General features: G+C 36.8%; 1 protein-coding gene across 1 annotated transcript in view; it reads left to right on the forward strand.

Moving 5' to 3' along the window:
* LOC107680176 (peroxidasin-like) overlaps positions 1 to 15,185 on the forward strand; it is a 61,320-nt gene that overhangs the window by 10,323 nt on the left and 35,812 nt on the right. Inside the window, exons 2-6 of the mRNA XM_016475963.1 lie at positions 7,921 to 7,992; positions 8,124 to 8,195; positions 11,357 to 11,428; positions 11,700 to 11,771; positions 14,497 to 14,568. Of these exons, the coding sequence (XP_016331449.1) occupies positions 7,921 to 7,992; positions 8,124 to 8,195; positions 11,357 to 11,428; positions 11,700 to 11,771; positions 14,497 to 14,568 (360 nt within the window). The remainder of the gene's footprint in view (positions 1 to 7,920; positions 7,993 to 8,123; positions 8,196 to 11,356; positions 11,429 to 11,699; positions 11,772 to 14,496; positions 14,569 to 15,185) is intronic.

A 15,185-nucleotide genomic window follows, 5' to 3' on the forward strand; every position in this document is an offset into this window, starting at 1 on the left:
TCAACGAGAGGAACATCTGTACTTCCTCAACAGACAACGAAACTTGTTTACGAGTTTACACGTCACGTTTTGGTAACGGTACAGTTCGCTTGGAACCTCAACCAAGGTGGTACTGAAAAAGTACCAGGTACTGTACCCAGTGGAAAACCCCCCAAAAGTGAACCGTACCGAGCCGTACTGTGCCGTACCATGCAGTGGAAAAGTGCCATAAGTGCATGGTCTAAAGCGCAAGGTGTAGGTTGCACAAAATCCACTTTTGCTAGTTTGATGACGGAAAAAATTAGGCGCGCATGGTCTAAAAAGTTTGTCCCTATTCTCTTATTGAGTAATGGGTGTGTTTTGGGCATAACGTGCAATAAACCAATCAGAGTTTCATCTCCCATTCCCTTTAAGAGCCAGTTGCACTCGTGCCATGGCGGATTCGCTATTTACACGGCGGAATTTGCAAGTGCAAAGAGAACACGTCTCCAGAGAGGAAACGGAACTGCTCGTGCGTGAGCAAATAGGTAGCCTAATTCTGATACATGCAATGACTATCCATTATGACATGTAGGCATTTTTATATTCATGTAGCCTACACAATAATAATCTTTTACATTGTAATCCTTTCATTTTTAATATTTGGCATGGTTGTGTGCTGCTGCGCGTCCCTGTGTATGTAATAAGCAGAGTGTACGCGTGGTATGGACCCGCCTATAGGTGCATATTACTAACGCACTCTTTAAATAACAAAAAAAACCACTGCGCCATTGACTTTACACCAGGTTTTTGTTGGTCAATGGCGCAGTCTATTTCACTTGCCTCAAAATAGCAACGCGCCAGCAATGCACCTGAACACACCTCATTTTCAGACCAACATGCCCATGAGCGAACAAATGGGCGCAAAATGCATTTGCTATTTAAACAACATGGCGCAGAATGTGAAAATGACAACTGCGTTGGGCTGAAACTAGCAAAAAAACACTTGCGTCGCACCTGGCACCACATTGCGCCGGGTGTATGATAGGGTCCATAGAATGACAACTGATATTTATATCATTTAATGTAAGTAGTCCGTAATACTGGTATAAAGATTCATTCATTTACATTATAAGCATCAGAATTTCATCTTTCTTTTGTGGCCACATAAATATCAGCATCTGCACCAAATATTTTTTGCTCCGTTTGTGTCTCTGAATGAAACTGAGGTGTTTTTTCTTCCTCTTTGAGTTACATATTCTCACTTTGTCATACTATATGAGCCATAAAAGCCTGATGTATTAAATATGATGCTTAACAGAAATCACATATGCAAACTTCTTGCATATTCTTTTTAGAGCTTCAATAAATGGTTCTATTTCAAAACATGATGTTTTGTTTGGTATGCCAGTCGTTACAGGGTTCAGCAGGACCAGTATTGTGTCAGTCTGTCTCAGGTTCTACTCTTGCTGTATCTGTGTCAGCTTGTGTTATTGTGTCGTTCTTGCTGTTTATCATATATCTGAAGTGCGGAATTTCCTCTGTGATATCATTAGGCTGGACGTGAGCCTACAAGGACCAAGACCACATCCTGTTTTCTGTTGACATGCATTTTCCTGCTATCAGGTCACATTTCTGTTCTGCCATAGTGTCAGCACTGTCACTCCTCGGTGGTACCACTATGAAATAAACACTTTTCAGAATAGTTTGTTCCTTATTTTTCTCCATTATAAGAATTGCTTATCCATGCAGGGGTTTTTTGCACAGGCATGAATTTTTTTATGAATGACTTTTACTAATTTGACTGTGGGCTTTGTTGTGGTTATGTTGCATTATGAACCATATCACTCATCTTGGCCTCTTTCTGAACTCTTTCTCTTTCTATTTCTCGCATGTGTTGTGTGCTTTTGGTTGTGAAAGTCACTGCTGCCAAACGCTGCTGTTAATCAGTCCAAGCCCTTTTATATGAGTTAAGCTCTCAAACATGTGGCCAAGATAGCAGAACTCAGACCCATGAGACAATAAGTCACAAACCCATTCAGATACAGTAACAATCTATGAAAAGTCTGTTGTGGCTTTTTGTTCTCCAGCTGACAATAAACGGTACTCATTATGTAATAATCACCAAAGGCTCGATTGCTGTCCAGTCTTGTTGGATTAGGAGATTGCTGTGCGCGTTCCTCCTAAACTGATTTTTTGTGTGTGAGTGTTTTTTTTTTACATTGTTTTATTAGACAATGTAAAGTACTGCATCTTACATGTTCCCTGCCGAGAGGAAGTCTGAGGCGTAATTCAGCATGAGCTCATGGAGTATAATAGGTAGTTTATGGCAGACCTGCTTTGTTTTGTCTGATGCATAACCCGGTGTTCTCTAGTTCACTCTCTGATAAGCCACCAGGAAACTTTGATAACGTGATGGATTTTGTCTATGAAAAATGCAAGAAATAGACTGTGTTAAACTGTTACAGTTTCTTCAGATCTAGTGCAAATGATGGCTGTAGTAGTCAGACATTTACAGGCATAATGTGAACATGCAAGAACAAATGACGTAAGCATGCAATTTCCCACCAAATTCAACCAACACACTAATAAAGTCCAAATCAACCAGTCAATGCGTTGTCTAAACAGCTATAGTCAGTATAAAGAGATTTCTGTGTATAGGCTGGTTTAGAGCCATGGCTGCCAGACACTTGAGTTTTAGCAATATTATGAGCACAAAACATAGGCTTTCAACAAAAGATTATTATTATTATTATTTTTTTACACAAACACTATCATTAGTTCTTACAAAAGTAAGGAATCCTACAAATTCAGCATAAAAACTGGTAACAGGGGCCAAGTTCTTGCTAGGGCTGTCAAAATGGCTGAAAAACTAAATTCCAATTTTGTACTTAAATATTATCAAAATTCGAATTATATTCGAATTTAAGACATGTTTTTTCAAAGTTAAACTTGCATTCATTTTACACGGCTTTCTAAACATGCGGCTCTTTTGTGCGAGATGCAAGTGCAACGCTGATAGATGTCCTTCTAGAAAATGCGCAAAATATGTGTTCTGTGTGAATGGCTTGGTTTCAGTTTTGACGTAAACAAGATCTTCTCCGCATTGATGTTCTCTTTTCCCGCAATATGTGTTGTTAACAACGCAGCAGCGCCGCATCTAGTGGCTTCAACTGATAGGCTAACAAAAACATTATAATGCAATGACACTTACATCGTCATCGCATCTCGTGCACCACTGATAAGGCTGTCTGACGCACACCTAAAATTCGAATGCAACGTTTTTGCATTCGAATTTGGATTTTTATTTTAAATTCGACGAATATTCGAAATTCAAATTATTTTTTGACAGCCCTAGTTCTTGCATTATAATTGTCTTGAAACGTGTTGATGAAGGTGCTTTAAAGGTAATGTAGAGATGCTCCTTCTTATTTGTCTTCATTTAAAGCTGCTAAACGAACGGAATCTCAGTATAGGTTCACTAACAAACGAGTTGGTTTTTGGATGACTGGTCCACCACTCCGAGCCATATCTCAGTAAGGAATGATGTGAATGTGTCAATTATGTTGTGCAGATCAGTAGATGAGCTCGGTCTGTTCTCAGGGTGTTTCCTGAGGCGGGATGGGGGCCTGCTGGAATCTGAGCAGCCCGTGTCTGAGCACGTCTCTGTGAGGGGCTGTCATGCAAGGTCGTTTGTCTTCTAGCGTTTCAGAAGAACAGACGACCCGGATAGAAGCGTATATTTCGGATCATACTGTCAGTTGCTGGACTCCCAGGGAAACGTAAGCAAAGAAGTCTTGGCTTAGAGTCCTGATGGCAGAGAAACATCTTCCAATATCTCTTTCACTCACTTACTCAGTTCACTTACTTATTCAAAAGACTTTTATCTGTCTGTAATTTACTGCTTTTTACTTTCCTTATGTGAAAATGAATCAGGAATGTTTCCTGTTCTGTCTGTGATCCAGGAACAATTTACAGTGTGTACATTGGAGGGAAAGTCTTGTGCTTGATATGGGCCAGACATCTGACCAGAATTGACCCACAATTGATTAGTTGTCTGGGATGAATTATTATATCATAAAACTATACTGGTTGGGTTATTTGTCTATATATCACTAATTAATAATACGTTTGAATAAATTAGAAGGGTTAATGACTTCTGAAGAAACATCACGAGTAAATGCTTTTGACCAGTACAGATTTGCACAGAAGAACAAAATAAAATGATACAAAGAAATGCAAAACAAATGCCATTCTTCAGAGAAAGAGGCATTTAACCCCATCTGATTGATGTTCTTGAACCAGAGAGATTTATAATAGTGTGTTTGTTGGTGGGAGAAAAGGAAAAAAATGACATAACTGGTCATGATATTCAGTATTAAACTCTTAAACAGTTTCATTTAACCACTGAGTTGCCATTCTTTTCTGAACTTTTTTTTTAACTCACATGCACATATATGTTGCTTTTTGCCTATATTTTTGTCCATTTCTGGGTGATTCTACTTATCCATACATTTTCACCTTTTGATTACAATGTGTTTCTGCAGTAATTGTGTGTGGGATTTTAATTTCCAATCCATTTGGGTTAATCATATCTAAGCAGTAGTCATTTTTAAACAATAGTTGAGTTAAATAAAACAGCAGCATGTTGTGTCTAACATTAAACCCAATGCAGCCGGTTATCAAAACAAGTGCTGGGTTGCCAAAATGACCTAGACTGAACTGTTTATAACCCAGTATTTATTAGAATGTACAGTCACAGTTTATTAGTTTATTTGATTTAAAATGATCTAATCGAACTAATCTAAGCTTTGGCCACGTTCTCTCCTGCACTAAACTTTTGTACATGTGAGGTAAGAATGAGTTTTCCGGAAGTGATATTTGTATTACCATAGAAAGATTTTAGTTTGTTAATGTGAAATCCAGATGTTTTTACTTTTACTAATTTCCACGGAAGTTTTCATGTCAATCTATAATGCCTGGGAAAATCAAGTCAAAGATAGTAGATCGCGGCTGTAAATAAGATGTTTCATGTTTATCCACGAGGTTTCATCAGTTATCTGGTCAGTGAGGAATTCCCAGCGTTTGAATTTATGCACACTGTGACCTCGCAAGACTTCTAACACACCTGCAGATGTGAATGGAGTAAAACATTGAAGTAGCTGTTCCAGCATGACATAGGTGTCCACCTTTTTTGGGGGTATGTGTGTATTGTTACACAAGTCTATAAATCTGAATTAATTATAACTTGATTCGACTCACTCATAATGCTAACTCCAAATGATTTGGCATTGACTGGATTTACAGCTCTGCTACTAGAATTCCTTAATAGTCCTTAATAGAAAAGTCCTTAAGAAGGTTACTTAAATATTTACATCACACAACAGAAAGTGGACACTGAAAACTTTAAGAGCTGCGAAGATGTGCATTATCTCCTTGTTGCTTTTGTTCTTGCATTTCGAAATTTGTCATCTTCACCTTCATGTCAATCCAAACCTCAACTTTCTTTCTTTACATAGATAGCATAAAAGAAAATAAAGGGATTTGGAATGACATGAGGATGAGTAAATGATGATATATCACAAGCAGATTTAGCAGTAATCTTGTGGACCTTGTTATTAGTTGGAGTTCATTCCCTGTTCTCTGAGAATGTTCTACAGAGACGCTTGTTAGAAGTTAGTTGGCACATGCCCTGTTTACACAGCAATTTGGTGGTTTTTGTAAGCCAAATCAATGTTGTGATCTCCGTGAGAGAAAATACAGCCAGCCTTCCACTGCTTGTAATGTTATCCTGAAGTTATTTGTTGTCATAATGGACTAAATTCACTTATGATGCCGGTGAAGATACTGAGCACTAGTACCCTACCATACTACTACATGCCTGTTTCAGTTTACGAGTAAATGCACCAAAGACACAACATAATCAGCAAGCACAGTTTCAGTTTGATTCAATTTTATTTAAACTCTTTCAAAGCAGCTGCACTGATGACATTGCCATAATGCTCAGAGTGAGTAAAGGCGGGCATACACGGTGCGATTTTTGCTGTCATACGAGCTCGCAGGCGATTTTTTTATCTCGGGAGAAAATCGCATTGAGAATGAGTAAAACACAGGCTAATTTTCATTTTTAGGTGAACTATCCCTTTAACACATTTTAGAAAGAAAAAGTCAACTACCCCCTTTAAATTATCTAGGCCAAAGTATATAAAGTTATAGAAAAGCGTAATAGTCACTTGTTAATGTGTTATTAAATAACATATAATAGTTGCAATTATATGATTGGAGCCCAGCCTGAGATTACTGTCGCGATCCAAGCAGTTTTCAGGGAAATATCCCTCATACCTCATCGGCTGGCTTATGGAATGACAAACATCAGATACAGTTCCTCAGAAAAGATGAGTTAAAGGTGGGGGATAATGGGAATTGTTTGGGGCTGGATCTGATCAGGACAGAAGCTTGTGAGGTAGAGGCAGAGAAAATTGTGAGAATGTCAGTTTTATTCCCTGATTATGGTTAATATCCTCAGTCTGTTATATCCTGAGAATAATAGTCGGGATTCCAGAAGGCCTAACAATACAGCACAGCTGAGCGCATATCTATAAATATGCTATGAGGTTGGCTAGACAGAAGATAGACTCAAGCTGAGTGTATTCCATATCTCAGAGGCCATGAAGGAAAGGGATATACATCTTCTGGTGGATTTGGGAGCGTTAGATATTGAATGCACAATTTCTACCTCACTCAATGCATTTGCAATAACTGTTATTATTATGTGCAATAATTGTATATTTACCTACATTCTCAGGGTATTCACATGATATATAATCTCACTGTGCAACTATACTAGTTGTATTATATTAGTCTGCTGGTCAGAAGGTGGGAATACATTTTTTTAAATGTTTTTCAACTAAGTCTCTTATGCTCACCAAGGCTGCGTTTATTTTTTTTTATCTGACAAGTCTTTTTTTTTCTATTAACCTGCAATGTATTAAAAATTATTATTATTATTTTTGTTTTGTGCTATCAGAAGTCTTTGTAAGCTTAACGGGTTAAAGATGCAGCCTATTGGGTGCTTGCTGGAGTACAGAGGGCTCAATACTTTGAATCAGAGGTTTAAATGCAAGTGGAAGTATTTTACAAATTAAATAAAATTATTTAAAATTGAACTGGCAGACAACTAATGTAGCATAGAAACAGACATATTCTGACACTGTTTATTTCCACTGGACATTGTACAGACTTTGCTGCATCTTGAAGTTACAAATACATGAACTTATTCATTCATATGCCACCATGATAATGTACTGTGTAAGGGATATTGATGAAGTGGCTTTAAATCAAGAGATTGTTGTCAAACACCGTGTTGTGCAACTGTAAAGCATGACTCAATTGAACATCTAGACACTGTATTAAAGGGACATCTTAAAATGTTCTAATAATGGTCTAACAAACAATTTGGAGCAATTTGAAAAACTGAAATTAAATTACATCTGGTGTGGAGGACATATAGAGCTGCATGTCATAATGAAATAGTGCCATTGTTCCTTGTAAAATAATAGCACTTGAAGGAAGCATGTATAAGCAGTTCATTAAAGGACATGAGACAGAGCCTTGTGGCACTCCATAATTCTTAGGTCGGACATCTCCTCATTCACACTCATAAATATGGCAAATTTGACGTAAACCAGGCTAGGATGACAATGTGATTGTCACGCTTGTCTGAAAGGAAGTTATAATGTATAATGTCAAAGGTAATACTAAAATTGGAATTTGTGTTCAGACCCACAATGACTAATAACTATTGTCAAAATTGTTTTTAAATAATACCTGTTATTGATTAAATTTATGGTATATTGATATATGTTATATTCAAAAAAAGTAATATTTACTCAATACATGACAAAGCCCACAGCAATAACATATGCTTTGTTTGATCCAAGTATGTTTATCTTTTGTTTCCAGAGATCTGAGATTCAACAAAATCAAGGATTTACAGCCAGGATCCCTCAGACGATTAAAAAACCTCAATACACTGTAAGCGTCAATGTTTTCTTAACTGGTTTCGTGAAAAACACACCTCATAAAACTAAACTTTTCGGAGCATGTTCCTTTGTTTGAAATCATCTATTTTGATGTCTAATACATTTCTTTCCTCTTTCTTTAAGGCTTTTAAATAACAACCACATTAGAAGAATCCCAAGAGGAGCCTTTGAAGATTTGGAAAACCTAAAATATCTGTGAGCTTTTCTTTACCTCTTTTGATTGCTTATTAAAATATTGAAATTGTGGATAAATTAAAATACAGAAAGAGTGATGCTTTATGGATAAAAGCTTAAGTTCTGAGTTAGAGAAGTCAAGTAATATTAATTTTAAAGCATAGCTACTGTACAACCACTGCCTGAAAGTTAAAGTTAAAATGTACAATATAGTAGGTGATATGATAAAAATGTTCCCTTTAACTTGATTTCAGAACCATGAGCCAACATGTTGCACCATGCTCACCACTTGTATGAATGATTCAGTCATTACTACTGCCATTGTGTGACACAGAAGAGAGTTGAGGTCATGGAAAGAGACTCTCACACATGTGGGAAACTTAATTGTCTGCTCTGTAAAATTATCTGTCTGACGGCCCTGACCCAAAAGCACGGAGATCAGAGTCAGACGGAGCTGGAGTAATTGCTCTCTGGGCAGACGCTGCACAGTTCCTGTCTTTGTTCGTCACAGAGCAATTTGAGAATCTGTAACTTTAGTTGTGGTAAGAGCAGCCTGTGTTTATATTTAAATACAGTTGGTTGTTTGAAATGTTTCACACCTGGTTTTGCCTAGATAACATCTAAACTCAGCTGCTAAGAGAATACAGTAAGAGTAAAGTATGTGTAGGTCAATCTCACCAACTTGTCAAAAACATGTCTGGTCATATTTCACCCCCAAATCAAAATAAATACATATTTCTGCTTTAACCCTCTAAGCGCCAAAGTCGCAAAATTGCGACAAGACGTCATACGCTGATAAAAAGTTGTACCGTGAGGATGTGTTGCAAATAGGGATGCACCAATACCGATACTGGTATCGGTATCGGGCCCGATACTGAGCTCCTGTACTCGTACTCGTACTCGCAGATAGCTGGTCAACTGATCAAAAAATAGGCACATGCATTTTACTATGGCACAGTAATATAGTAATAATTTACTACTTTCTCCTGTTTTACTGTTGATTTCCTCTTTTCCTGATCATTTGGAATGAGGATAAAAAGACAAAAAAAATATGCAAATAAGTTCAAACATCCATTCACTATCTATTATTTCCTGAATATTACTTATGAACTGATCAAAAAGTAGGCTACTGTTCACATGCGTTTTACTACTATATAGTATAGTAATAATTTAGTACTTTCTCCTGTTTTATTGTTGGTTTCCTCTTTTCTGATCATTTGGAATGAGGATAAAAAGACAAAAAAAAAACATGCAAATAAGTTCAAACATCAATTCAATATCTACTATTTCCTGAATATTATGAAATTCAAGATGGCCGCCTCTGATGACGTCATAATTTGCCAATTAGACAAGTATATTTACACCCCACATAAACTTTCGGTCATGCCCAACATTTTTCTAATTTACAGTGGATCAATATCTTTAAGCCCTTTCAAGCCACAAGCTTTTGAAATCTTGATGTCAAAATCCAGCATTGTTCCAAAAATCCCTGGCGCCTAAAGGGTTAAGAAAATTAAGCATTTTTTTTTATCACCACTATGATAAAGTTTGCATTGTGGCATTAATTATTATTATTACTTTACACATTATTATGGGGACATCCATCCCTACCCCTAAATAAAGAAATATTTATTTATTTATTTATTTATTTTATTTATTTATTTACATTATTATTATTTTTTTTATGTATTTATTTTTATTTCTTTTTTTATTTTATTTATTTATTTATTTATTTATTTTTCATCATAGATATACTGCCAAAACAAACCAAAAAAAAGTAGTCAGCTCTTAGTGTATCGTGTATCCATCACTAATTTCCTTTTTAAGAATTATAATACAAAAATATTTGTATAACTCACTGGTGATTGACCACTGGACTGTGTGAAGCCTAAATAATCTCTACAAGAGGCTGAACAGTTAGAGCCCACTGTTATTCTAGTGCTGGTGGTCTAAAAGACAAATGCTGACTTCACAGACTACAACTCGTGTGTCACTCCAGATAAAAATACTGAGTATTATATAAGTCTCATGCTGAGTATTATTTCATTCATTAACTGGTCTTGGACGGTACAACCATCAGACATATGTGATAGTTCACACAGTCATGATGTCCAGCTGTGGAGTTCTCTGAAAGAGTACTTTAAAATTTCCCCTTCTGGTTACTCAAGCAAGGTCCAGTGGTCTGGCTAGTCCTCCAGACAAAGTGAATGTAACCTGCTTTGTGGCTGGTTTGTCATTTTACCACTATAATTCAGACACTGTAACCATTCAACAGGGTTTTGCATAAGAAAACCTCACATTTTTCAGGGTTATTACTGTGAAATGAAATCTAAAAAAAAGGGGGTGATTTTATTCCCGTTTTATATTTACATAACATATTTAGTTTAACTTTATGTGCTAATATACCTAAAACTGAAATAAAATTAATTTTATAGATAAAAAGTAAAAACAACAAAAACACACAACTAAAACTTTTTTTTTTTAATCATTGAAACCTGGACATAAATAGAAAATGTTAGGAATTCAAAACATTTAAGGGCATTTTGAGGAACAATATTCACATATTCATATACATTTTGTTCAGTTTGACTTTTTACTCAAATTGTTACTGATAATATCATTTGATATCAATAGATATCAATAGAGAAATTAATATCAATAGAGTAATATTGAAAAAAAAAAAAGTTTCAGTTTCCATCATGGTCTGAGTGATATTCCCATTACAGCAATAGTATTATTTGCAGATTCTTAACTTGAACAGCCCTCATAACTTAGTGCATTGCTTTAGTGGTGCTTATATATGCAAATATTGAATACTTGTATGGGAAGACACGGCATATCTGCAGCATATACTTCCTGTGGGATGGTGTCATAGTCCTCAAGGTCACAGGATCATGTGGTTTATGTGACTGAGCGCTGGTTCTCAACAGAACAGGAAAACCACAAACGTTCCTTCCTGTTTCCCACAGACCACCCTATCTGTGTTATCAGTATACAGTCAATATGCAACAGTTATTTTTTTTCTATTATTCCTGCATTATCTGATTAAAAAGTTCATTTTGATCTTTATTTCTGTGTGTACATGTTGTGCATGTTTTATTTTTATTTTCTCTGTTAAAAATAGGAGATCCCTCAATGTTTGACACTCGCTATGTACTAATATTCCTGAATAATTCTTTCAGCTATTTGTACAAGAATGAAATCCAGGCGATAGACAGAGAAGCTTTTAAGGGGCTCGTCTCTCTAGAACAGCTGTAAGTAACCTTTTGCCTTGTCACCTCCTGTCTAGTTTTTAATATCTCTCAAAGTTAAGGGAATAGTTCACCCAATTTCTGATGCAAAGCTATTGTACAGCTTTCAGAAAACTCAGAATATAGTGCATATAATGAAGTCACTAAAATTATATTTTTATGATGAAAAAATATCTCCAGTTATGATTTATTATGGGAATTGCATTGTAAAAAACAACCAACAATTTAAAAAAGATGTTTATGGCAAGTAAAACAATGTGACTCTCTCTCACAGATACCTGCACTTCAACAACATTGAGTCATTGGAGCCGGAGTCTTTCTCTCATCTACCCAAGCTGGAGCGGCTGTGAGTTACGCATGCATCTCAAACCTCAAATCGTCACTCCTATCCCTACACGGTTGCATGTTTAGTCATGACCACACGTCCCTTTTGAAATTAGATTTAAAAAAAGACGAACGTGTAGGCAAATGTGTGCTATGAGCTGTAGCATATGTTCTGGTTTGTTTTGAGTGAGGAATTGTCTTCAAAGGGATGCTTTGACCCTGTAAACCCTGACATATGAAAGAAAAACCATGTGTGTTTTTGATTGTATCATATTTTATACATAAGGATTTTTTTGGCTCATATAGTATGTTGAAGGGAGAATATGGAGCTCAAACTGGGTAAAAATATGCAATTTGGATTCTGATATTTATCAGAAAGAGTAAGATGAAATTCTGATAGCTGTAAATCAGTGAGATCTTATAGCAGATACTATACTTAAAATTATATACATATCTTAAATATGCCAATTGTGTACAACAGGTTTATTGAGATTCACTTTTCTCTGTTGTCTGAATGAAAATTGTTTCTCCTCCAATTCCAGTGTTGAAACTATTCCAAAAAATCAAGGGTGCAATTTGCACTCAGTTTGTTTGGGTAGATTTCATCCCATGTGTTGGGTAAAGATAGAGTGACCATATTTTTAAAGTAGCCCCCAAATTAGTGCAATGACCATATCCCTAATATCAGAATTCAAAATACAGTCACTGTTATGCAGATTGATCATAAACATAGCTAAAATGTTTAAATACAAGCATTTCAGTCAAATGTAATTTATGCAAACCTTTCACGGGGAAAATCAACCCATGGCAACAGTTTAAAAGTAGCCCAATTCCATTGAAGAAAACGTGGACTTGACAGCCCTGCATCCAACACGAGCTGCAGGAGTCAGATTTGACTGATCATGGGTCGAGAGTAAGGAGAGATGACTGACAGACTATGGTGGAGGATTTGCTGCTCAACAGATCCTGAGCTCATTGACAAATATCTTATCTCGTAAGATGTGCTTCCTTTACACAGAGTACGCATGATTGTGAAATCGAAAGTGAACCACGAGCACGAGCAAAAGGGATTTCAATACTCCACATATTGATAGCGGCTCCCTGATGCGCGAAAATTATATGCAGTATTGGAATGTTGGCGGGACTGGACACAAAAATCGCAGGAGCGGAACAGACATGTTGTGGGAGCAGGCGGTAATGGTCAGAAATTCAGTGGAAGCAGGATTAAGAAAACAGTCTTACAAAAACACATCCAAAAGTGCACACAATGAATAACGACTGTAGAAAGCAAAACCCGAATCCCGGACATTTTGGACGATTTAGAAATCCTGGCCCTACGCATTTTTTTAGGTCCAAAAAGAGGAAGTTATGGTCACCCTAAGACCACCTAAATGCAAAAACTAAGATGCACAAAAGAAATTGGGTAAAGTCTACACAATACTTTAACAAAGTATTATCAAAATGTAAGTAATATGAACTCTTAAATTAACACTTAATGTTTTTGTATGTATCAAAGCACATGCTTACAGTGAACAAGTAAGAAGTTCCATGCCACTGCACTTATTTAGTAACAGCTATTCCTCATTGAGGGACTTCAGTATGAAGGTTCAGGTCTTTCTCTTTACTTAAAAACACATAAAATAGCACTTAATGTCACCATTTACTCTCATGATCCAGCCCTGTGCAAAGCATGCTGCGAACTAACAATCCACTGCCCAGTTTCAGGTAATCCCAGCAGAAATAGATCAGTTTTTAATTTTTAAGTGGATTGTGTTGGTTAGCTCAAATTGTACAAGCAGCTTAAATCATTTTTATTACAGTTTTCTCTGTCGCATTTCTTTCTGTTGACCTGAATTCTAAATGTTTGGAGATTTGTGGCGCTGTACTCACCCACACACATTCTGATGTCTTTCAATGACGGGAAAGTCACTCGCACATAAACAGGGACTGACACGTGAGTTAGGGACCAGTTCGCTGCTGGAGTTTGCAGAGAAGCTAGAAGCTGGTGAAGAAGTGAAAATGTATAACGAATCTGCATCTGGAAAGTATGCCTCCCATTGTTTATTTGACTAGTTGTGAACAGTAATGTCATCCCTGGTAATGTGACCCCGTCTGACCTGGTAGAAAATAAGAACATCCCTTGGACCTTCATCTTTGCATCTCTGTTCCACAGAGCAACATTTCGGAATAATTAGGCCTACAGTTTTTTCCTTCTGCTCACCAAGGCTGCACTTATTTGTTCAAAAATACAGTAAAAATTGTAATATTGTGAAATATTACAATTTAATCTGTTTGCTATAGTAATATATTTTAAAGTGTAATTTATTCCTGTGTTGCAAAGCTGAATATTCAGCAGTCATTCAACCACACCAACTACACAACCTACACATGTATCAGGGATTTGAGCAGAAAGCATTGTTTTCCAGTCTGCTACAAGTGTCACAACCATGTGAATTTGTGCTTTGCAAAAAAGGAAACAATTTTATTTTAACATTTCAAAAAACTGCCAAACAATTTTGTGAGATTTTGTTTTGTTTTCTCTATCATGTCAGATCACCTTCAAAACAAATTGTACACAATTTGTACTACATACCACTCGCAGATTAGATACCACAGAATAAACAAATCACTGATCCTAAATGTGAGCACTAGTATAGTAATGCTTTTATGGTGTTGTGTTTTTTTTCTGTCCTGGTCACAGATTTTCTATGCCTGATTTTTAAACCTCTCACTGATGTCTATTGCAGGTTTCTGCACAATAACAGAATTACTCATCTTGCATTAGGAACCTTCTCCCACCTGCAGTCCATGAAGAGACTGTGAGTATTGCTCAAGCTTATTTACGGTTGGGTGAAGCAGAAGTTTGCTCAGAGATTGTCTTTGTGTTTAGTTAAAGGAGTCATATGCGATTTCAATTTTTCCTTTCTCTTTGGAGTGTTACAAGCTCTTGGTGCATAAAGAAGATCTGTAAAGTTGCAAAGACTAAAGTCTCAAATCCAAAGAGATATTCTTTATAAAAGTTAAGAGTCAACCACGCCTACCTAAAACGGCTCATTCTAACACGCCCCCACATACCTACGTCGCTCTGTGGGAAGATTTGCATCACACCGTCCAAATGTTCACGCAAAGAAAGAAGGCGGAACTTTTATTCTGGCTGTAGTATTGTTGTTTCCGCCGCAATGTCGTAAAGACGCTGTGTGCTTCATGGTAAAAGCGAAACTACTTTGTTTGGTCTTCCAAAAGAGGACGATATCTGCTTCGTCATGCCTGGAGCTGATCCGTGCTGGTCGCTGAGGAAATACTACAACTTTGCACTGTGGATCGCCGGATCGGCTTTCACCGTGGACGAAGCGAGTCCAGCCCGAGGTCGTCACATGTGGTTGCCGCAGGCATCACAATATGGTAAGGGACATAACATTTCCGTCACACGCTTGAG

The sequence above is a fragment of the Sinocyclocheilus anshuiensis genome, unplaced genomic scaffold (genome assembly GCF_001515605.1).
Source record: "Sinocyclocheilus anshuiensis isolate Anshui unplaced genomic scaffold, SAMN03320099.WGS_v1.1 scaffold1414, whole genome shotgun sequence".
NCBI classification, from domain to species: Eukaryota; Metazoa; Chordata; class Actinopteri; order Cypriniformes; family Cyprinidae; genus Sinocyclocheilus; species Sinocyclocheilus anshuiensis.